This window comes from Cololabis saira, chromosome 21, assembly GCF_033807715.1.
Source record: "Cololabis saira isolate AMF1-May2022 chromosome 21, fColSai1.1, whole genome shotgun sequence".
Lineage (NCBI taxonomy): Eukaryota > Metazoa > Chordata > Actinopteri > Beloniformes > Belonidae > Cololabis > Cololabis saira.
In genome coordinates, this window is record NC_084607.1 from 18,077,377 (window position 1) to 18,099,828 (window position 22,452).

The 22,452-nt window shown below is 38.7% G+C and overlaps 1 protein-coding gene across 1 annotated transcript; it reads right to left on the minus strand.

Annotated features, from left to right (window-relative positions):
* Positions 1-1,025: 1,025 nt before the first annotated feature.
* timp2b (TIMP metallopeptidase inhibitor 2b) lies at positions 1,026-10,509 on the minus strand. The gene is made up of 5 exons (XM_061711726.1): positions 10,169-10,509; positions 3,977-4,077; positions 3,776-3,884; positions 2,744-2,868; positions 1,026-2,632 (listed from the first exon to the last, which is right to left on the minus strand). Exons 1-5 carry the CDS (start codon positions 10,296-10,298, stop codon positions 2,435-2,437), a joined length of 663 nt encoding a protein of 220 aa, XP_061567710.1. The 5' UTR covers positions 10,299-10,509; the 3' UTR covers positions 1,026-2,434.
* Positions 10,510-22,452: the final 11,943 nt, after the last annotated feature.

Sequence of the window (22,452 nt, forward strand, 5' to 3'; positions counted from 1 at the left end):
CAGGCCATAGCCGACCGTTTTAGCCAATCAGGGCTTAGCAGAACGAATTGCACTGTCGGTACAGAACCACACGTGACTTCCAGTCATCGCTGTTTACCATTGATGCAGGCGCGATTGATGTTTGATTTCTTTTTTTTACCTGAATATTCGCGTCATTGATCAAATTTATAACGTTTGCATGACAGTGCCTCAAGCACTTTAAACGCTCCCATGTGGTGTTTTCTGTATTTCTCCAATGTATTTTATTAAAGGGTTTAGGTAAAGAGTTATTGATAGACCTTTCGTCTGTATGCAGGCGAGTTGGGTTTTGATTTCAATGTACAGTAGTTTATAATAACGTAATTTGAGATATAAATAAAGTAAATACAAATACAATACAAATAAAGTTTATTAAAAGCCCGGTGGATTCTATTTTTAGTAGATTAAACGAATTGAATATTGTGCAGAACTACTTTTTGTTTCTTTTTATTCTCTGCAACGTGCAGTTATGCAAATAACATCTGTAAATATCCATCAGTTATTATTTTTTTTTTATATATATACTAGTATTTCTTATTACTTATTTTTATTCTCCTTCTTCTATTATTATTATTGTATATACTGTTTATAGTGTTTTTATTATTATTGTGTGATATTGATGCCTCTTGTGTTTTGCACTATCCCCTTTGCTGCTGTAATCTGGAAATGTCCCCTCTGTGGGACTATTAAAGGATTTCTTATCTTATCTTATCTTATCTTATCTTTTGACAAAAAAAATATTCTATAGCTACAATTATATCCCTTGGATCATGTTTAATAAACTGCTTATACCTGCACATGGGTTGCCTCGTGTTTCTTTTAATGTTAGTTGTTATTTCTCTCCACCAAGGGGCAGTAGTTTGCTTTCCTTTTTTTAGGACTCTTGCTGCACAAATTACACATCAACGTTATTTAATCTCTGCATAATCCCGTCCTTTGGATATTTGTGATGACAAATGTTTTCTTTTTTCACATACTGATGCAAAAACTGACCAGCACAAAGCACATCAAAACAAGAGTTTGGCATTTAATAGTCAAATGTACAGAAACGTTTTAGATGGATATGCATGCAGAAATCATCTCAAAAAGTCCCACGTGAAACCAGCACCAGGCATCATACTTGATTAATTTCAAATGATGAGTCTTTTTCAGCGCTCATAGTGGAATTCACATGATATTTGCTTGACAGTTATTCAGTTAAAGAAAAATAATTGCTCACAATATGTTTTTACATCATTCAACTAAACACTGAGCCTGTCAGACAAAAAAACAGGCCTCAAAATTATCCTTTACTGCACATCAAAAAAGTATATTTCCTCAAATACTGTGACAATACTAATTCTTACTAATATTTGGTGTCAACATGTGGGCTTTTTTCAAGAATTATTGATCACATAACCTCCTTAAATAAAATACTTACATACATTCTGAAGCATTACAAAGAGCGTAATTGTGCTGTTAAAAGGACAGCGAGAGAGAGAGACACACAGAAAGAGAGAGAGAGAGAGAGAGAGAAAGAGAGAGAGAGAGAGAGAGAGAGGGGCAAGGATTCAGTATCCTTTAATTCATACATTTTCCCCATTAGAAACTTGCGGCATTTGTGTTCAAAGTGCAATTTTGGTTATTTAGGACTACTAGAGCCAAAGTTTGAACAGACATTTCTCTTTAAGCAACACCTTTACTCAAAGAGGACACACATAAAAACTTGTTCTGATCTTGGTAATGTTTATTTAGGTGTTATAAGTTAGAACCAACTCAATAACTCCGTTAAAAAAACATTTTTTTAATTTTGATTTTGGGTGGCGAAGATCAGAAAGTTTTACACTTTGAGCCAATGGCTCGGAAGTCTTTATCTCCACCCACTTTCACACGATTTTGCATTTGCTGAACATCTGCAGTAGGTTGCACAAATCTGTAACACTGGTTTTAAAAGAGGGGCACCTCTCTGATTTTGAGTTGAGTGGCACACTCCGCCCCCTTAAACTGGGTTTCGTGAACACAGCTCTGCAGTTTAAAAAAGGGGGGGCTTTTGTACTGCATCTATGTGGTACTTTGACCAACAAATGCCACAAATCATACATTAAGACATCAGGAAAAAAAGGGAAAAAAGCATGAATTATCACAAATCATTAGCACAAGAAGAGAAGTACTGTTTATTTCAACTGAAGGAGAAGTGGTTTAAGAGGGAGTGCTTCAGATTTAGGGGGTATAAGTTGTGGAAAGTGCTGAGTTCATAAGACTCTTAATAGAAAACATAAGACCTGCAATAATAAACTATTATTTCCTCACACTGGAGTGCCCACTCGACAACTTTCTGAATAAGTAAAAAAAAAAAAAAAAAAAAAAAAAATGTATAAGAATTTCTCATTTTTATTTCAACTGGAGCCATTTCTACAAAACGTCAACAGCGGGGAAGTTATGGGTCTTCGATGTCCAGGAAATCCTTTTTGGGTGGTGCACTGCCCCTGTACCAGGCACACGAGTCGTCGCTCCTCTTGATACAAGCGTAATGTTTGGCTTGCTCTCCGTTGACCGTCTTCTCCATCACCCAGTCTGTCCAAAGGCACTCTGTGGGGCTGTTGATCATGCAGGGGACGGAAGTGCAGCGGGTGATCTGAGGAGAGACCAAGATCAGGAAACAAATTATAGCTCAAGAGATCCATCTTTGGCCATACTAATGCCAATTTCAAACAGGGGCGAATTCATGTAGAAGCAACTTTTCTACCTTGCAGTCACAGCCATTCTCGTAGCGCAGAGTCAGGCTCTTCTTCTGGGTGGCACTCAGGACTTCCCACTGCTCAATGAAGTCGCACAGAGTGATGTGCATCGTCCCATCGGCCTCAATCTTACCTACAATGGAAGAAGGGTAGAAGAACGAATACGTGACATGGATACTGAAATGAAGATGCATATACATATATTATTTGATGTTTTGTAGCAGCACTACAATACTTTTTCATCTTGGGATCACTGAGCACCTCTGTTTGCCTATAAAACGCGAGTCAGCACACTATTCTCCGTACATTAATCATGGCAGATATGCCAAAAGGAACCCATGAAGAACACGTCAGTAGAAGCAAGAAAGGGTAGAGAAAGAGTAGGCTACGGTCCGGACAGGGGTAAATCTTGGACAGGTTTTTATTCGTTGGAAAGACGTACAAGAATAAATGGGATACAAGACCAGCAGTGAACTTGTTACATTAATAATTACTAATGTGTGGGTAAGTGACTCAGACTACTATCCGGAGCAATGTCTTGGATGAATGTTTTGGGAGTCAATTTTATAAAGTAAATTTAGTTGACTTGTTGCTTTTTGACCTTTAGCATCACATTTGTATTAGTGTCCATTTACTTGTAAACCAGGTGTTTTCCTGCTATTTGTTTCCTTGTTTTAGGGTGCTATTATGACATGTGTGCAGTGCTTTTGTATAGCTTGACTGCAGCAAAAAAAAATTCAAATCATGGATGTCCATTTGTAGAGATATAGCGAGTAGGCTATATTAAACGTCACTGCGTTGCTATTGTTTTTAAAGCTGGGGATTTTCCCACCCGTTGGTGTTGCAAACTAAAACGCTCCTTGTAGTCTCTCTAATTATACAGGGCTTCAGCTGGTAACAAATCCATATGCAACACTGTATTTATGACAATTCAGGACCACACAAGAACTGTAGGAACCCCCTAAGAGCAAAAACACCCAAAACAAAACAAAAGAAAACCCAAAACAATTGTTCCCCAGAATTGCTTTAACAGTTAATACCTGCGATAAGATACTCTTTCCTTCCATTATAATCCAGAGTCACTCCACACACTGCAGAGGACGGAGCAGTGTAGACGGCATCAATGTCATGGGTGGGACCTTTAAACATCTGGTGAGTCAAACAAAGGAAAACTTCTGATTTATATTACACTGAAGTTTATAGGCGGACATAAAGAGAATTCAAACTGGTCCATCCCATACCTTGATCTGTTTGATGTCATACTTGATCCGTTTGATGGGATGTCCATAGATATCATTGCCAGCATCAACCTCCTGGACTCCAACCACTCTTGCCCTGATAACTGGAAAAAGACAGAAAAGACTCAGATCAACATCCACTGAATTTGAACACACAAGCGTTTTGGGTTTTTATGTTAAAAAAGGGACTGCATGTGATTTAAGCCCTGCCCAGGTTTAGCATGCCAGAGTTGGCCGCAACACATAGCTGCGGCTTGTATGCGAACGGCTTCCATGTTCCAGGTGCTGGGAAGACAGAGGCACATGAGTGTTTCATCAGCTGCAATCAGAGAGAGGAATGTGCGCTGCCTATTCCGAGGCCAGCGCAGGAGGAAGCCAGTCAGCAAACTCTAAAAAGCTGAACTAGAAATCTCTCCCTCGCCTCCAGGCCTCTTTCTCTACCAGGCTGCTTCTTGGTGTGGACGGACGTGCTGACATGCAAATCAGCCCTTTTCTGTTTTCACGCTGCCGCCTCCCAGGATCTAACCATCGGATTCAAAATAACTCTTTAAAAAGAAAGAAAAAAAAATCTAAATGTTTAAGCAATAAAACTCAAAACCTAGTGTGAGTGAATACCCAGTGATTACCAGAGTGATGCGAAGATTATTTCAAATTCAACACAAGGAAAACAGTTTTCAATGAAGTTCAAGAGGAGGAGAATAGCAGCAGAGCTAATGCTAACCAGATGTTTTCTCTCAAGTTCCAGTTCAGGCTTTGACGTCAAGGTGGCAGCTTCTGATTCTCCCAGACCATCATCACTTGCCTGCTTTCATCCTGGAAACACCTTTAAATTTTGCCTTTTATACAGTTATGAAGCTGCAAACCATATGTGCCCCAATTTTCCTAACCATAAACTGTGTGTGTGCGCACAGATTAGGAGTGTGGTGGTTCCATTCAGGAGGCGTGGGAACAAAGGACACAGGCAGCAGGAATAGTAAGACTGCAGATGTGGGGCATTTCTGTGAGGATGCAGGGGGAAGGCAGCTCTGGAAAGCAGTACCGTCACCAACGAGCAACAATGTCCGCAGGGAGAAATCAGCCTTGCCCAGGGATATCTACACCATCCATGATGTTTTTTTTCTTGGCTTATAAATCCAACACTTATTCTGATACACACCGAGGTGATGAGAAACTCTCACAGTTCTGTATTTGAGCAGAGGATTAGGGATAATCTCTTTTTGCTTGAGTGTGCAGGATAAGAGATGACTTCTACTCGTGTAAAGTAGGGCAGGTGAAAAATAACCACAAAAAAGAAACACTGAATCACGAGGATTGGGTAAAGGATATACAGCGCGGAACCTTTGAGAAAAGGCTCTGTAAGATCCATTCCATAGAAGGCTGATTAAAGATATATGAATCTGCATCGTCTCCATGTTTACAGCCCTGAGGTTCAAGCAATTAAAGATATATGAATCTGCATAGTCTCCATGTTTACAGCCCTGAGGTTCACGCAATAATCATGAAAGTCAATATAAAAATTCATCATTCCACAGAAGCACTCCTTGTCCACTGTTGAGCTGATTCAGTCTTCTGTGTTGATATACAGTTTATACCCAACTCTCCCACGACACAATGTTTACTGGAACAGGCTGACAAAGCCCTTTAAAGGCTGAAAACTGAAGGAACCATCTCATTTTCCAGTTACTCAAACAATAAAAACAATATTTTGCACAAAGTACTGTGGCTACGGGAGTGCTTTAAAAAAGACAAAAGCAAATGCATGTCATGTAATTGCAGAGCCTGTAAATCCACTTTCCTCTGAGCAGCCACAATATGGTCAAAACCTAAATAGAAAAAACAAACTGAAGGTGGTTCCCTTGGGGGATGCTGTCCAAGGATGCAGATATGGAGATGTCTTTATCTGTTTCCATTTGCTGGGAAGTTTTAATTTTAGTATCTTTAAAGTATCTGATAATCCTATCGCGTAGAGATAAGATGTTAGTTTGTTCTGGGACCAGAATTATCCAGATTACATTTAACAAGTCCATACAATCATATACATACTGCTGTACCATATTAATGAATCCATTGATTATCTATACCTGCTTCTTCCTCAGGGTCATGGGGGTCTGCTGGAGCTAGCCCTCTGCAGGGCAACACACACCTACTGTTTCAGAGAATTTAGAATCTTATTCTTCTACTTGAAATAAAATGATCATACTGTACATTGGTGCCACACCCCTCTGGTCTGAAATACTGTATTTTAACCTTTGCTTCCCTTATGTTTCCTACATGTTTCATCCAAATTGATACAGAAATAGCAAATGTGCATGCAGTTTCCTTTATAGCACTTTTGGGCCAACTGCAGCTTCCTATGCATCTGCATGTCTAATGTTTATTACAGCGGTGGAGCTAAAAAGAAAAGATCCAGGTGCATGTGTAGTTGGCATATTCCAATTATTGGGCTTCAGCCACAGAAGGCCTGGGGCTAATAATAAATCAAATGTATGCCACACCAGTCTCACAGATGAGGAGAATGTGTATTCTCTAAGTCTTCTTTGCCAGTAGGGAAGTTTTTCTGATCGGTAATCTGATTGATCCAATATGACAACAGCTGCTCATGTCCTGTTTCTGCAAATGTGTTTCATGATGAGGTAATAGGCTAAAGGAAGAAAAGCCTGAACTACAAAACAAATGTTCTCATTGGTTTAGTGCCATCGTCTGTGGAGGCAAAAACTTTGATGTACTGTAGATGCCAAGTTAGATATCTAACAAAAACACTACTCACTTAGAGGAGGAAATAAGCATAACAAACTTCAGTATTTTCAGATATCAACTGCACATGATGACAATGTGAAGAAATGTTTTCATGGAGTACTAAAAAGGGTAGCAGCCTGGCCAGCCATACCCCTTCCATTCCCAGCCATTTCCACCGTTACAGAACGTACCGGGCCAGTCACAGTGTGACGTAGTTTGGCTTCATGTGACGACTCATCCATGAATGGCCAAGAGCCAATATTCAAAACAACCAAGATGGCTGCAGAATTGGTAGTAAAACCTTGCATCAACAAGTTTTTAGTCTGAAACCGTTCTTACTCCACTGCACACCATATTTGGTTGTTGCTCAGCCTGTGTCACATGCTTTTTTTTTTTTAATGATTGAGCCAATGGCATCCATAGGCAGTTTATTTTTTCTATATGTTTGTACTGTCCCCTGGAAATCAAAAGTCGAATCCAGATAAACCAGAAAAATCTTTTGCATCGAAGAGGAAAGCAGGTGGGATGCTGGCCAGGGTAAAATGGGAGAACTTTTTCAAGTGAAACTCGCTTGAGAGAACAATGAAGACGCTGCATCAATTGTTTCAAAGCATTATTCGGTTTTAAGATGGACTCCGAAGTAGCTGATGTGAGAATTTGCTAATGTTCAGTGTTGGTTTAAGAGAAAAAGAAAAACAAATGGTTTGGGTGTCAGCTCTGTTTACACAGCTTGAAGTCCTGTGTTTATCTCTGAAGTCAACTTAAAGCTATTTTTCCATTCAAGCCGTCGAATGATTCACTTTCCTTCTTGTACAAAACGGTTGTACGGTTACACTGTAATCAGCAAAATTCAGAAGTAAAAGGCAAACACATAACGAGAACAGCATATGACTGCCAGACATTCCTCTGCCTCAGCTGAAAACCTCGCGGACGGATTTAAGAGGAAAGACTTTTTGGCTTGCATTTTCCCTGCTTTGATAAGAAAAATGGAGTTGGAGGTTTATAACCAAACAGACCTCACTTTTTGTTTACAGTAATGGTGGGAGAGATGAGCCAGGCTTCAAAAGAAAGTGCAGTCCCATAAAGTGTAATAGGAGCACAGGAAGAAGAGGAGAAGAAGGACTGTAACAAACCGTACTGCTGGATCAATGGTTTGTTTTGTTTTGCTTTTATTTAAATCTATAGATTACATCAGTTATAATGGTTTGGAGTTCCATAATAGTTTTTATTTTCATTTTGTTTAAATATTTAAAACTTTAGTTTTAGTTAGTTTAACAAGCCCACTTTTATTTCTTAATTAGAATAAAACAAAAGAATAAGAAATTAGAAAAATGAAATGTTAAACATTAAAAACAAAGACAAGGTATGAAACGAAATTGAAGACTAAGTTAATTTTACCTGCAATTCTATTTCATTTAGGTTAGTTTTTCAAGGTTCATTTTGGTTTTATTTAGTTTTATAAAAATCTTTAGTATTTATTCTAATTTCAGTTCTTCAGTTTTCACCTTTAGTTTTATTCTTAGTTTTTGTTAAATACAATAAATACTAGCCATAACTCTTCCTAAATTCTTCATTTTCAATATCCTCTTGTAGCAAGCCAAGTACATAAGACATTTTAATAATTTGTCGCATGCATATATGAAACACTGACCTAAGTTTCCTCTTTCCAAATCAGTGCTGAGGCTTCTGGGGGGCACCGTCTCAGCAAATTTCATTACTCTTGCATTTTTAATTCAAATTAATCAAGAACAAATAACAATCACCTATAAGGGGAAGTCTAACCAAAAACAAAGCAAACACACAAAGCCTATCACGTGATTTCTTTCTGATGTATAGCAGTAGGGAAGAGTTGTCCAAGTTTACACAAGAGTGACCTCTTCTTGAACTTTTGGTTTTATTGATATTCCTTTTGAACTAGCAGACTTCTTTCCCTTTCACTCTGAAATTATCATGAAAACTGAAGTGAAATGTAAACACATCAGGGAGAAAAATTGACACCCTTGATGCCTCCCTTGTTTATGTTGGTTCTAGGGTCTATCCATGGTGCTGAAGCAGGAGCAGAGGCGCCAGGGTCATGTTGGGACTTGACCTTGGAGACGCTCATTAAAGATGAATCAATCAGGAGGTTCAGATGATTATCAGCACCTTGGTTTAGTCAGAGCCCTACGCCGTCTGCCTCGTTTAATCACTGAAAATGCAACCAGAGCATTTAAGAATGGCTGTTTTGGACCTTTGAATCAACAAAATCCATTCAAATCCTTTTTTGCACATTATTTAAAATGGTTAAATGAGCACAAGGGGAAAATAATTACAGACATACATCAGCACTATTCCATCTGGAGAAAACCTCTAAGAGATTCCTCAACAATAACTTTACTGTGCAACAGGCACAAAGTAACAAATTATCCCTTTGCAAATGGTTAAAAATGTTTTTTTATTGTAGCAATGATCATATTCATGTCTATTTTAGCAGTAATATTCAACTGCAGACCATGTAATCTGGTTATGCTGGAGTTGTCACAACATTTAGACCAGAATTAAGTCCAATGGTCCCTGTGAGGAAAAAATAAATGAAAAACAAACCTTTGCCTTGCAGTAAACTGCCCAATAAAATAAGGTTTCCTCATCCTCCCGAGCCAAGGAGTCTCACTTATTCAAAGGAAAATCTTTGAATAAGTCACCTTCTGTGTAAATGCCACACACTTCGACAGCTCACAGCAAAAAAAAACAACAAAAAAACAGGTAAACCCCAAATTAAATAAATGCACAAGCTGCTCACTGTTGGCATTCCCGTTAGTTTAAGGCCCATCTTTAAGAAACAGTGTTTCATAAAGGGAAAACTCAGAGAGGAGGCATTCACACAACCTCTGAGTGAAATTATCTATAGATGTTATTCAGGAAAGTTCCAACACCCAAACTTCTTGAAAACTCAGTTAATGTGGGCGGCAATCACTTCCTTTTGCATAGTGCCACAGCGAGAAATACTGTAATTATGTTTTCCTGTGAAACAAACGCCTGAGGCTATATTTTTTACTATGACAAAAAACCCACTACTTCCTCAAGATCATAGTGAAAAAATACCCCCAATAGGGAGGCAGACTTATTATAAAGAGTCACGGATGTTATAAATGGAGCCTGTGTTTCCTCTAGTTTGCCAAGCTGTAGACCTCCAAGCCTTCAAAAGGTAGGTATATATATATATATATATATATATATATATATATATATATATATATATATATATATATATATGAGGTATATTGCAATGAAATATATAAGCTAAATTAAGATTCAAAGAGATCAGCTGATTATTTAAGGGGGTTGGAGGGGGTGGGGGGGAACAAAGAGAAAAAAATTAAATCCAACTCCAGCTTTGTTTGAGCAAAAACTTTTTGTCAGATATTTAGCCTCTGACTCCATACATTATAAGTTTTTTTGTGTGTCTGAGAGTCAACTTACCGACATCTGAGTTGCAAAACGCCTGCTGAGGATGCGCAGGAGAGCAGCTGCAGGCTTCTGCCATTTCTTCCACTCGCCAAAGAAACAGTATGGCCACAGTGACAAAACAGCTGTTCATCGTCCAGGTCATCTTCAGCTCAAACAGGAGAAAAAAGGTGGAAGAGAAGCTATGAGGGGGGAGTTGCGTAGTCTACTAACACTAGAAAAGAAAAAAAACAAAGCAACAGTGTGTCCAGTTTCTATACGAGGGGGGAAAAGACGACCCAGCTGTCAAAGTACAAGAACCGAGCTGCAGCTCATTCCTGTCGCAGACCTCAGTCTCAACTTGAAATGTGTTTTCCTGCGCAGAGAGGGTTTTATGAGCCCAGATGCGGCCGTGGCTCCGCCCGCAGGGGCTCCCGGCGTTTCACACGCACACACAAAAGCCCGTCACCCGCCGTCTGACACACTTCTGTTACGTAAAGAGTTGGGCAATAATGTTTACCTCAAGGTGGCATGTTGGTCAACGCTGATGAGGTCACACTCGGGCATCTCTTGCGCTTGTTTTCTTTAAAGATTCAGCCTGAATTATGGTTCCGCGTTAAATCGACGCAGAGCCCTACGCCGTAGGGTTACGGCGTAGGGTACGCGGCGACGCGCAAGTTTGTCCTTTATTTGAGAACAAAATGTTGCGTCCCGTATTGAACTAATACGGGACACGATTTGTACCGTATTTTCATTAACTTTTACACCATATTCTAGTTGAATTATTGAAATAAATTAACCTTTACACCATATTCTAGTTGAATTATTGAAATAAATGAACTTTTACACCATATTCTAGTTGAATTATTGAAATAAATTAACCTTTACACTATATTCTAGTTGAATTATTGAAATAAATTAACTTTTACACCATATTCTAGTTGAATTATTGAAATAAGTTAACTTTTACACTATATTCTAGTTGAATTATTGAAATAAATTAACTTTTACACCATATTCTAGTTGAATTATTGAAATAAATTAACTTTTACACCATATTCTAGTTGAATTATTGAAATAAATTAACTTTTACACCATAATCTAGTTGAATTATTGAAATAAATTAACTTTTACATTATATTCTAGTTGAATTATTGAAATAAATTAACTTTTACACCATATTCTAGTTGAATTATTGAAATAAATTAACTTTTACACCATATTCTAGTTGAATTATTGAAATAAATTAACTTTTACACCATATTCTTCACCTGTAGGCTATATTACATCTGGGCTGATGTGGACATACGTAGCATAGGAGGCTATTTCAGCTGCTATATGGTTGGCTGTCATGCAAGTTCAATGCTATTAAAGCATTTTAAACTTTAAATCAAAGCATTTTGTTTTTTCATATAAAATAAACAAATTTTTATTCAGTTTAGAAGTTTTGGGGCTTTTTTTTGGCTCCTGCGCTGCTGAAATCAGGGCGTCCCTTATTTCTATTTCTGAAAGGTGGCAACCCTACGCGCAACGTACGGTGCGCGTCGCCGCGTACCCTACGGCGTATGCCCTGCGTTGGTGTAACGCGGAACCATAAATCAGCCTTTAGTCCGACAAACAACCTACGTATATACTTTGGGGAGCACAGGATGACTTCCTCCTATGTATGACATGTCTTGTGACAGTTAAGTTGCGCAAACCAACAGCAAGAAGCTGGGGCCAAGAGGTCAGCAAAAGCAAAAGTATTTTTTTGCTTTTAAAAAAAAAGAAAATGAAATGAACATTGAAAGTGACGTTAAAGGAAAAGAAAAGGATGAGAGGTGGTATTCTGCACGCAGTAACTTCAGTAATACCAGACAACCACTAGGACACAAGTGAGTCAATGTCTGAGAGCAGAGAGTCAATGTCTGACCAACATCTGCGTTTTGTCCAGGAATTAATAAAACTTCATTCAAAATGCCACTGATTTTTACAACTATGCTGTAATGGCTTTTTTAAAAGCACTTTCTCCATGGTCTCACTTGATATATTGGACAGTAGGCGTACTTATTTTTCTTAGTTATTTTTCTAGGAGTAAAACCTATGATTGTGTTTTTATTGAATACTTGTTAGTTATGTCTCTTAAAAAAAGAACAAAGGGTTGTGGTTATCTCAGAGATGTCTGTCGTAACAGAGCGGAACAGATGAGAGAGCACTGTGGGAGTTATTCAAATTGTGTAAATTGGAAGTGTGAATCTGAAATGTGCCAATTAGGTTTTGACACTTGAATGAACTGTTTTGTTTCTGCTATACAGTTCAAATGATGTACCAAAGAGAGGCACGTTCACCTTTCTGGATCAACTAGGCAGAAACAGATTCAATAAGAGGAGTTCCTGCTCTTGTGTAATTCATCAAAAGTTGTATTAGTCATCTTAAAGGTTTTGAATCCACTGTGAAATTGTATGCTCACGGAAGCCCTTCAGATGTGGCCAGCATCATGTATCTTTATACATGATGCTGGCCACATCTGAAGGAAATTCCCAGTGGTTATTTGTTACAGATGGCTACATCTTTTTTACATTAGAATAATGATGACTACAGTGGTTACAGAAATAGAAATCAACCTGGGAAAATAAAGGATGTTCTGGTCATCCATTGCTGTATTTCCTGGAAGGACTTATTAGGAGATAAGAAAACACAGCTTTGTTGCATAACACCCCAGATAATAGATGCATTTGGGCCTAATCTAGGCTGCTTTTGGCACTGAAGGTTCAGTTACAGCACCAGCAAGTGTAATGGTGGCCAAACATGTCCAAAAAATTCATGAAGTTCACAGAACTTGACAAACAAAATTAAAAAAAAGACGTTTTTACAACTGATATAGCAAGAGTTTTGAGGGCCAGACATAGCTCAGAGACCAACAGAAAATGAACACTTGGGCCACGTCTAGTGGATATGTATCCAAACTCATTCTGAGTGAATATGAAGAAGAAAACGGCCGAAATGGATTAAGTTTAAGGGCAGCATTCTCTTGTTGTCCGGGGCAACTTTGTCACACATTTTGCAGATTGACTTTCTTTTGTAGATATTTTGAAATTTCACTGCATTTTCCTGATAAAACTGTAGTTCCAGCCCTGTCATCTGCAGGATTTAACCTGCTCCTCTAGAACCCTCTCAGAACCACAGGATCCCACCACTACCACCAGATAGAGAAATCTCCCCCGTCTCTTTGGATTCAGGTATTCTAGTTATTCCCCTCAAGGGAACTATAAAACTACAGAACAAGTCATGCACGATCAATCGTGTGGATGATTTTGAACCACAAATTTATCCAACAGGTGTGTTTTTAAATGCTGGGAGGAAGTTAACCCATGCTGGCAAAAAGACCACCAACCAAAGCAACTTCTTTTGGCTTTTCTCTTTTGATCTGTTGTAGTAGATCATCGTGTTCCACTTGTATGTTTGATGTGCTTCCTGACACAACAATCCCCATTTTTCTGGGCTTTAGACTGACACTATGAAAACATTGAATTGTGACCCTGTATGACTGGAGCAATTGAGGGGAATGCAGTGTTCGGTGTCAAGTCACAGGGCGGGAACTGATGCCCATCAGAGCAATCGACTCTACTTGCCATGCCGTGGCCACACTTGAGAGTCAGAACTCTAAACTAAAGAGATTGATTCGAAGGTTTGGACAATGATATAATCACCCCTAAAAGGGAGAGCTCTAAACCCCAGAAAGATTTGTACCCTGCCTCTCTCTAGGTGACAGCTGGTATAGGCTCTTGCAGACACTTCTAACCCTGAGTAGGATGAAACAGGTATAGAAAATGGATGGGCAGATAATAAATCATTCTTTGATTAGTCTTCTGTTGTAAGACCCTTGATGGACATGTAAACTGAAATTGGAGTGATGATTCTATGGGTTCATCACCCAAAACAACTTCTTATGTTATCGTAAAAGTTTTAACAGGAGCTGCTTGAAACCTTTATGCTATTTTTAAATCACATTATTGTTTCACTGGTGATTCTGAGTAATACTCTTCCCACCCTGTGGAGTTATCTATGACTTTATCCAATGAGAGTGTTTATGCACATACAATCATTTTCAGTAACCTGTGAAACACTGGAGAAGTATGAAGGGCCAGGGTGGAGAGAAGTGACATCATGCACTTGCCTTTAATGGACACAATCTGGCAGCAATTCCCTCTGCTTAAGCTACCCAAAGCCCTCTACTACTCTCAAAGTAAGACGGGTATAGCCAAATTCCTGAGTTCTCACTTGTGTACTGAAATAGACGGGTGTTTTATTTGAAATTTCTCTACTCCAATACCATCTAAGGAGGCTGAGGATCTCCAGAGTTTCTGGGTTTGTGGGCTCCCCTGTTGATTTTGGCTTAAGATGGGAGACATCACAGGACATGTTGTTTGATGATTGATAATGAAAAGCATTGAAGAGAAAAAGGAAAAGAGGACTGTGGCTGTCTCACTCCCTGAGATCATATTTGGCCACCGACTGTCAGTCGTCTGGCCACTCTGACAAATATTTCCACTGTTTTCCATAGTTTAGCAGTTTTGCCTGGTTTCTTTTCCACCGTTTCCTCCCTAGATGTCTGAGTTAAAAAGAGAGAGAGAGAGTGAGAAAAAGTGAAATGATTCAACTAATTAATCATCTATATAACAATCCTGGTGGTTTTCCTGTTTTGTTTTATTCTGTTATTGTTTTGCTACCGTTGCCTTTAAGGGTAAAAGTGGTGCCAGTTAGATATGGAAAATTACCAAACTGTTTGCGATTTTGTAAACTTGCATGACTCACACCGAGAGTGGAAGTTACTGGAGACAAAAGACGTAAAGGACACAACTACACGGCTGTTCGGGGTGAGACAGAGATCAAGACACATTAAAGGAAGTGACACATGCAAAATGAAATGGGTGGGAATGCGCCTCCATCTCACTCCGCACTTTACCAGAGGAAGAGTAGAAAACAGAAGATGCCTTCTTCACGGCGAAGCCTGCCGACCCTTGTCCAAACACTTGGCTTCCTTTGCACCGAGATGCTGACTGATGTGGTGGCTTGTGCTCAGATCGGGGCCGTTTCCTTGGCTCCTGGGCATATTTCAAATTACCTCACAGCAGGGCCAGCTATTGAGCTATTTCCCACATTACAACCCTCTCTCTCTCTCGAGAACAGAGTTTTCCTCGGCAGTTGAGATCTGCATTATTGTATCAACATTTGGTTTTAATTTGTTGAAGGAGGGCAGATTTGTTTGAGAACTGCAATGTAAGCAGCCCCCCTCTGGCTAAGTAACCCACTAAATATGCCAAGAGGGGCTTAAAAATGGCCTGAACCTCCATCCTTTAAATTACAGCTTTGCAAGGCCAGAAATACTCTACAAAGAAAGTGCCCAGTAAGACACACAAAGAGGGTCTCACTCATTGTGGGAACTGGTGGGTGCTGTGGCAGTGACCCACATCCTCTGACTCCCACCCCCTTGTGCCCGGGTGTCTACATCCATTGCACATGACCTGACCGCCACACAACTTTCCGACTATCCATCCCCCTGTGGCGCTCCAACCCACAGCCAAGGGGTATTTCCAAAAAAAATTCCATTCATCAGTGCAGCTATACACATATCACTGGTGAAAATGTGGAGCTGTGAATCACCTTTGGTAAAGTGTTTCAGGCACAGCGAGGAGGAGGAAAACATCTGCTTGGAAACATTAGAGAAAAAAAAGCCACACTACGGATTCTGGGGTCAGGTGGTTTCAACTGTCCGCAGGGCGGTGACAAAATGTCTGTCAGTCAGTCATGATGAGTCTGCTGATGAGCTCCGGAAAGTTTCCTGAGCGTGTCGAGGATGAACTGTTGTTGCCCTGAGATACTAAACCATGAATTCACTGGAATTTTTAACTTAATTAACAAACCCTAATTTGTTAGTATATAACTGGACAGTCACGTCCTGTACGGAGACGACTACCAGTGGTGAATTACAGTAATTGCGTGGTTGACATTTGATGATTAAGAGTCTTTCCAACAAATTGGTGTTGTGCAAGAGAGAACTCAATTTTTCCAGACCCAGAAAGTTTGTCAATATATCTATTACATCCCTTTTGGAGCCTCCTAAATGCAACACAATAAAAATTTTAGGATTGCCACAACCAAGGGGACTGAGAATGAACACAGACTGGCTCTGAAGCTGCTCAGTGCACCGATATGTCAATTGTAAGTTTATGATACCTGCCATTTAGTGCTGTCAGACAGGTACACGGATGAAATTCATTGGTGTAAATGTATATATGTTATGAATGCACCTTTGTTCTGTGACTGTACAGTAAGTGGTTATTTTTGCATTTTACACATTAAGCTGTTTGTTAACAAAACATATTCGGCTGCACTTGTTTATTATTGTATTGTCGGTATTTCAAAATCAAGCACCTAGCCGTCCAGTCTCCGACTGCAAATAATTGTGATACAACATTTTTGTACATACAGCTTAGTGACGGTGAGCATGGTACTTTGATAGGATGCCCACCTTTGCGATAATAGGTGCCCTGAAATGTTATGCCTTGCTGGATGTGCCACAGTCAGCTGTTAGTATTATTATTAGAAAGTTGAAGTTTTTTGGAGCAACAGTAGCTCGGCCACAAAGTGGAAGACCACACAAAATCCCAGAGTAAGGAGCACGGTGTGTAAAAGTCACCAACGCTCTGCTGATTCCATAGCTGAAGGGTTCTGAACTTCGTGGAACGGGTTTCTGAGGCTAAGCAGCTCCATGCAAGCCTCACATAATCAAGTCTAATGACACATATCCAATGGTGTGATCTAAAGTAGACTGGACTGTTGAGTAGTGGAAATGTGCTCTGTGGAGCTCACTTTTCTGTTTGGCAATCAGATTGGTGACTTTGGATTTAGTGGATGATGGCAGAAGGTTACCTGCCTGACTGCATTGTAAGAACTGTCAAGTTGGGAGGGGAAGGGTATAAGACTTTTGTCAGGTTTTGAGTCTTAATCTTTCATCGTATCAAGACATTTTGGACAACGCTATGCATCCAACTTAGGAGCAACAGTTTTTCCACTCCAACATGACAGGGCCAAAGTGCAGAAAGCAACAACTATAACGGTGGCATGGTTTGATGAGTTTGGTCAATAGCTCTGACCTCAACCACACTGAGCACCTTTTGGGATGAACTGGAATGGAGAATGTGAGCCAAGCCCTCTCATCCAGCATCAGTGGCTGACCTCATAGACGCTCCACAGAATGAATGAGCACAAATTCCCACAGAAACACTCCAAACACTTGTGGAAAGCCTTTCAGGAAATAAAGTGGAAGTTGTTACCGTTAGAACAGAAGAACGGACTCCATATTAAATGTATTTGAAAACATCTATCTATCTATCTATCCATATATATATATATATATATATATATATATATATATATATATATATATATATATAAATTTGTACTTTCCGGCATCAGAACATCTGGAATTTTGTTTTACTTTAGTTAATCTCAATTATCATTTTCATTCTTCATAAAGTCCATTAGTTCAAACTTTAATATGCCGAAACTATGACACAAGTGAATGTTTCACTTGAAATGACACAACCATAAACTACGACCAAAAGTTACACAATATCCACGATGTGATGAAATATCATATTTATTTCCTCCTGGTGAAAACATGGCATTACTGTAAGCTGGCATATCTGAGCATGATCCATCACTTTCCTCGCTCTGTTGAACAATTGCTGTAAATGTGTACAAGGCTGAAGAGAAGCTAGAGAGGAATCATCTATTCGTGTAAACATTATTCATCCGTCAACATCTTTGCACCTTCAGAATAGCGTGAGTGAGTCACTATGTGTTACATGTTAACCCACCTGCCCAGGCACGCAGGCCGCATGTCATCAAAGCGTGACTATCACTAGTGTCAAGCTGAAATTTGGTCAGACAAGGAGACAGTCTCTTATGTGTTGGAAATAGAATAGTTTTAAACAATTCCTTGATCTAGGAAGTATGATTATCCAAGGCAATTCAAATCCCTTCACTCTCATTATGGGAATAAAAGAAACTGGTAGCCTGATCAGCTATCTTAATGTTTTCATCTTGAAAGGAAAGTGAATCATTTGATGACTTGAATGGAAAACTAGCTCTACGTTGAATTCCGAGATAAACACTTGAAGCTGTGGAACCAGATTTGTTACTTTGATTGTTTTTTTTTGTAAACAGTAGTGAACATATAAATATTCTCATACCAACTACTCAACAGCCCATCATAAACTCATATAATGCATTGAAAAATTTGGTCCAGCATCTTGATTGTCTCCAAAGCAAATTTTCCTTGAACCAGATCCCCCTTATTAGCCTTTACAAATATCCAATTCTTTTACACTTCGAATACAAAGATTTTGTCTCGTTCCAGAGGATTCCACTAGCATTTTAAGGAGTAGTACCAATTAATGCAGAAGTTATACATCTCCTTATTAGGAGATGCCTCATTGCAATTGGTTCGGTATGTTACATACCGATGGAAATGGCTGCTTTTTGGTGGGATACCGGACCCATTTAACAAGACAACATTTTCATGAAGTGAATGGGTATGGCCGGCCACGCTATAGGAAACCCCAGTAACCAGAAACAAATAAATAAAATGAATAAAAAACCTGCAGATGTGCAGGGAAAACATGCAAACTCCACACAGAAAGGCCTCAGCCATAAATCAAAACAGGAACGTTCTGGTTGTGAGACAACGGTGCTGACCAGCAAACCAATGCTGCTCAAAATAGTTGACATGATTTTACTATTTTTCAAAAGTACAAATACTATCAAAAGTCCAAAAGTTTCCCTGTTTGTAAGGATATATATGAAAAATTGAATGTTGCAGTTTTATCTAGTTGTATAAAGCTATGAGAAAGTATATAGTATCAAATTTATGTTGAATGTTGACAGTGAGGTGAGATAGTCTGATAAGCAATTCATAATTTTCTCACTCATCACTTGCAGTTGAAGGCTTTTACATTGTTTTCACTTCCCTTCTGCCAATCCCTGTAAAAGATGGGCCATGCTCTGAGCTCTGAAAGGTGAGAAACAATTTCTTATTACAACCTGTAATTGTTGCCTGTGCAATTTTACTACAAACAAGTGAAATAAGTTTGTGTGTGTGTTGTGCTACCTATGGATGCTGCCACAGCCTGTTCAGTGAGAGACTGCTCCTTCCCAAGTGCAGGACTAACAGATTAAATAACTCCCTTGTCCCTCAGGCCATCAGGCTGTAAAACTCTTCACTTGGGCGGAGGAGGTAACATGTAGCCATTATCCACCTCATCATAGTAAAAAGTTGCTGTTTTTCCTTTTATTCAACAGCAATACTTATTTATCTATGAAAATGGTCGGCATGTGTGCATTAATCAACCACAGTGCAATAACTTAATTTGATTGAATCTTACTAAATAACTCGGTCAATTATCCACTGTTCACTTCTATATTCTCTAAGAGTGTATATTTTCTTATCCAATCTCGTTTTTATTATATTTATTTTCTTTTTTACCCTTTGTGTGCCTCTGAGTCTTGTTGTATAAACAGCTGGAGACTGAATTTCCTAGAGGGAGTCATCCCCGCGGTATCGATAAAGCTGAGTATAATTCTAGGTCTATATTTTCTTTCTGAAATCCACCTCATTCATTACAAATTTTCAAATGATGCCGGCCACTTTATGCTCTGAAAAAAAGCTACATCAAATACATCAGAGGCTACTGAGGTTTCCACAGGAGTGAATGCACCTCTGGATGTATCACATGAGAGCACGTGGAAATGATGCTTTAAGCAGGCTGAGGACATAGAAAAACCACACACTCGACTAGGACACGGTGGGCAATAGAACTTACTTTGCACATTTTTAACTTTTCCATGTGGGGGCAGAAGGAACTTGGTCACCACTGGAGGGCACATGAACAGTCTCAGGCTCGGTCTCGTTGAAGCTGACGTCTACTCGATCTGACTTTTAACCATTTGTGTGTCCAGCTCACAATTTTCTGCTGCAGCACCTTCAGAATGTCTTGGAATACCATCAAGTCAGAAGTCAAAAGTCATTCTAGATATCTGCTGGATGTGATTCTCTTCAAAATGTCAAATTATGAGCCGTTCTGTACACCCACTGGCCCTGAAAGTGTCCAAATGTGAGACTGATTTAAGCAAGAAAAATAAATAAATACAGCTTCTGCCACTGTGGATTATGAATTCATCTGCATGCCTTATGGGCTTGTTCTATTGTGCTCTAAACATTAGATTATACTGTTTTACCATAAATGTTCATAATTTGAGAGCAGCTCCCTAATTGCTGAAATCCGGGCATTGTCAAGGCCAGGCATGTTCAAAGAAGAGAGCAACAAAGAATATGTAAGATATTCATCAGATGATACCTCAAAAGGAAAGCTTTTAAGGGTAGGATCTGAGTTGTTCCCAGTGGATTTCTCTCACGCAAAAGCCACTGGGATAAACAATGCGTCCCTGGACGCATTGAAAGGACCCTGGACTGGATTAGATTATGTGTTTGTCAAGACAAATGCAGTTGTTTTAGATTTTACAAGTGCAAATACTGATGTTCCTGTACATGTTTTGTAAACAGGTTTTGCTTAAAGCATACGTCATTCATTTTACCTTGAGTTTCTCTCGAATGTATTAGTAAAATCATTGTCAACACTCGTTTTGTTTCTATTATCTTTGCTAAAGAAAAGGGTCTGTACAAATATGTTTAATTTTTCAAAGCCGTGCTTTAATGGGGAAACTAAACTATTGTCAAATTTAAAAACTATAATTGTACTATTTGGCTTAAAACAACGGCCAGTTATAGTTATCTTTATCAACAATGACTTTTCCTTACCATTGTGTTGTATGAAAAATAGCATAACATGCAATTAAATAGTATTATAAAACAAGGAGAGGACTGACAACGCGGCTGACGATGAAGTCTATGGTTTGTGGCAGCAATATATTAAACCGAAATGTGTTTGTAAGAAATTAGTTTGTTAGGTTCCTATCTGCTTTTACCTGTTTAACTTACCTTACTTAATCTGGCCAGGTCATTTACACCTGTGTCCAGTTAAACCCTGTGAGTTTGTCATATTTCCTCCATGTGGGTTCGTACTTTATCCTGCTGAGGTTTCTGTTCTTTCAGTTCATTTTCTTGTCACTTTGTCTCCATTGGATCTGTTTGAGTTTTCTTTCTGGTTGCCGGCCTGTTGCAGGATTTTTGGTTCACTAAAACCTGTTCATTTAAATTTCTGCCATCCAGTGTCCTACATTTGGGGTCTACATTATCTGATCTGTGACAGAAAAGAGGATGATCCACATCAGAGGCTCAGGCGCTAAATCATCTGAATTCTGTCCATCTTTTTATGCCAAACTCATAAAGATGGTATTATTTTTGATTCACCGGAACGGGGTGAATTTTATTTGAATTCTCAAATTCGAATCATTATATTTTTTCCAAACATATCTATAATTTTATTTCTTATGATAAATGTTCAGGAAAATGTCCCTTTCACCAACTGGTACTGGTAGAGGTGGGATTTTACATACCAGGTTTAGGTGAGTCTTTGCAGTTTATGTTTCAGTCAGAGCACAATGATGCTTCTTGAACCAGAAACTTCAGAAGACAATAAGTCCATTGAAAAAGGTATCAAGCCCAAACTGCCATTAATTTCACTCTATTCACATTTCCTATCTGACAGTCTCCAGACAACATAATAATAATAATAATAATAATAATAATAATAATAATAATAATAATAATAATAATAATAATAATAATAATAATAATAATAATAATAATAATAATAATAATAATAATAATAATAATTTCAATTTATATAGCGCTTTTCACCTGAAACGACAGATCTCAGAGCGCTTTACAAAGAACACTAAAAACAAGACTAAGAAACTAAGACAAAACCTAGCTACTAAGATAAAAGTAAGAAACTAAGACAAAACCTAGCTACTAAGATAAAAGTAAGATAAAAAGTTGTGGGCAGCAAAAAGATAAAAAATACATTAAAAAATATTTGAATAAAAAGGGGGTCAAGGGAAGAGTTCAGGGGAAAGCCTGCTTATAGAAGAGTGTTTTAAGGCCCGTTTTAAAGGACTCCACAACACACAGATATGATCTGCAAATGGCTTTATTCATTTGTCATATATACAGGAAAGGATACCATTCATTAAGACTGCCATTATTCAAATGAATCATAAGAAAGAAAAATCAATCGAAGCAATGTACTGAATAAAGAGAGAAAAAGTGATAATGTTGCTTCTGATTATTATATAAGCATGGCCTTAATGCTGGA

What these genes read in the sequence shown, in the direction of transcription:
- timp2b (XM_061711726.1), bottom strand. Translation starts at nt 10,298, where the DNA reads ATGACCTGGACGATGAACAGCTGTTTTGTCACTGTGGCCATACTGTTT. An exon ending in ATGACATCAAACAGATCAAG is followed by an intron (nt 3,885 to 3,976) that starts GTATGGGATGGA and finishes TTGACTCACCAG; the next exon opens with ATGTTTAAAGGTCCCACCCA. An exon ending in GAAAGAGTATCTTATCGCAG is followed by an intron (nt 2,869 to 3,775) that starts GTATTAACTGTT and finishes CTTCCATTGTAG; the next exon opens with GTAAGATTGAGGCCGATGGG.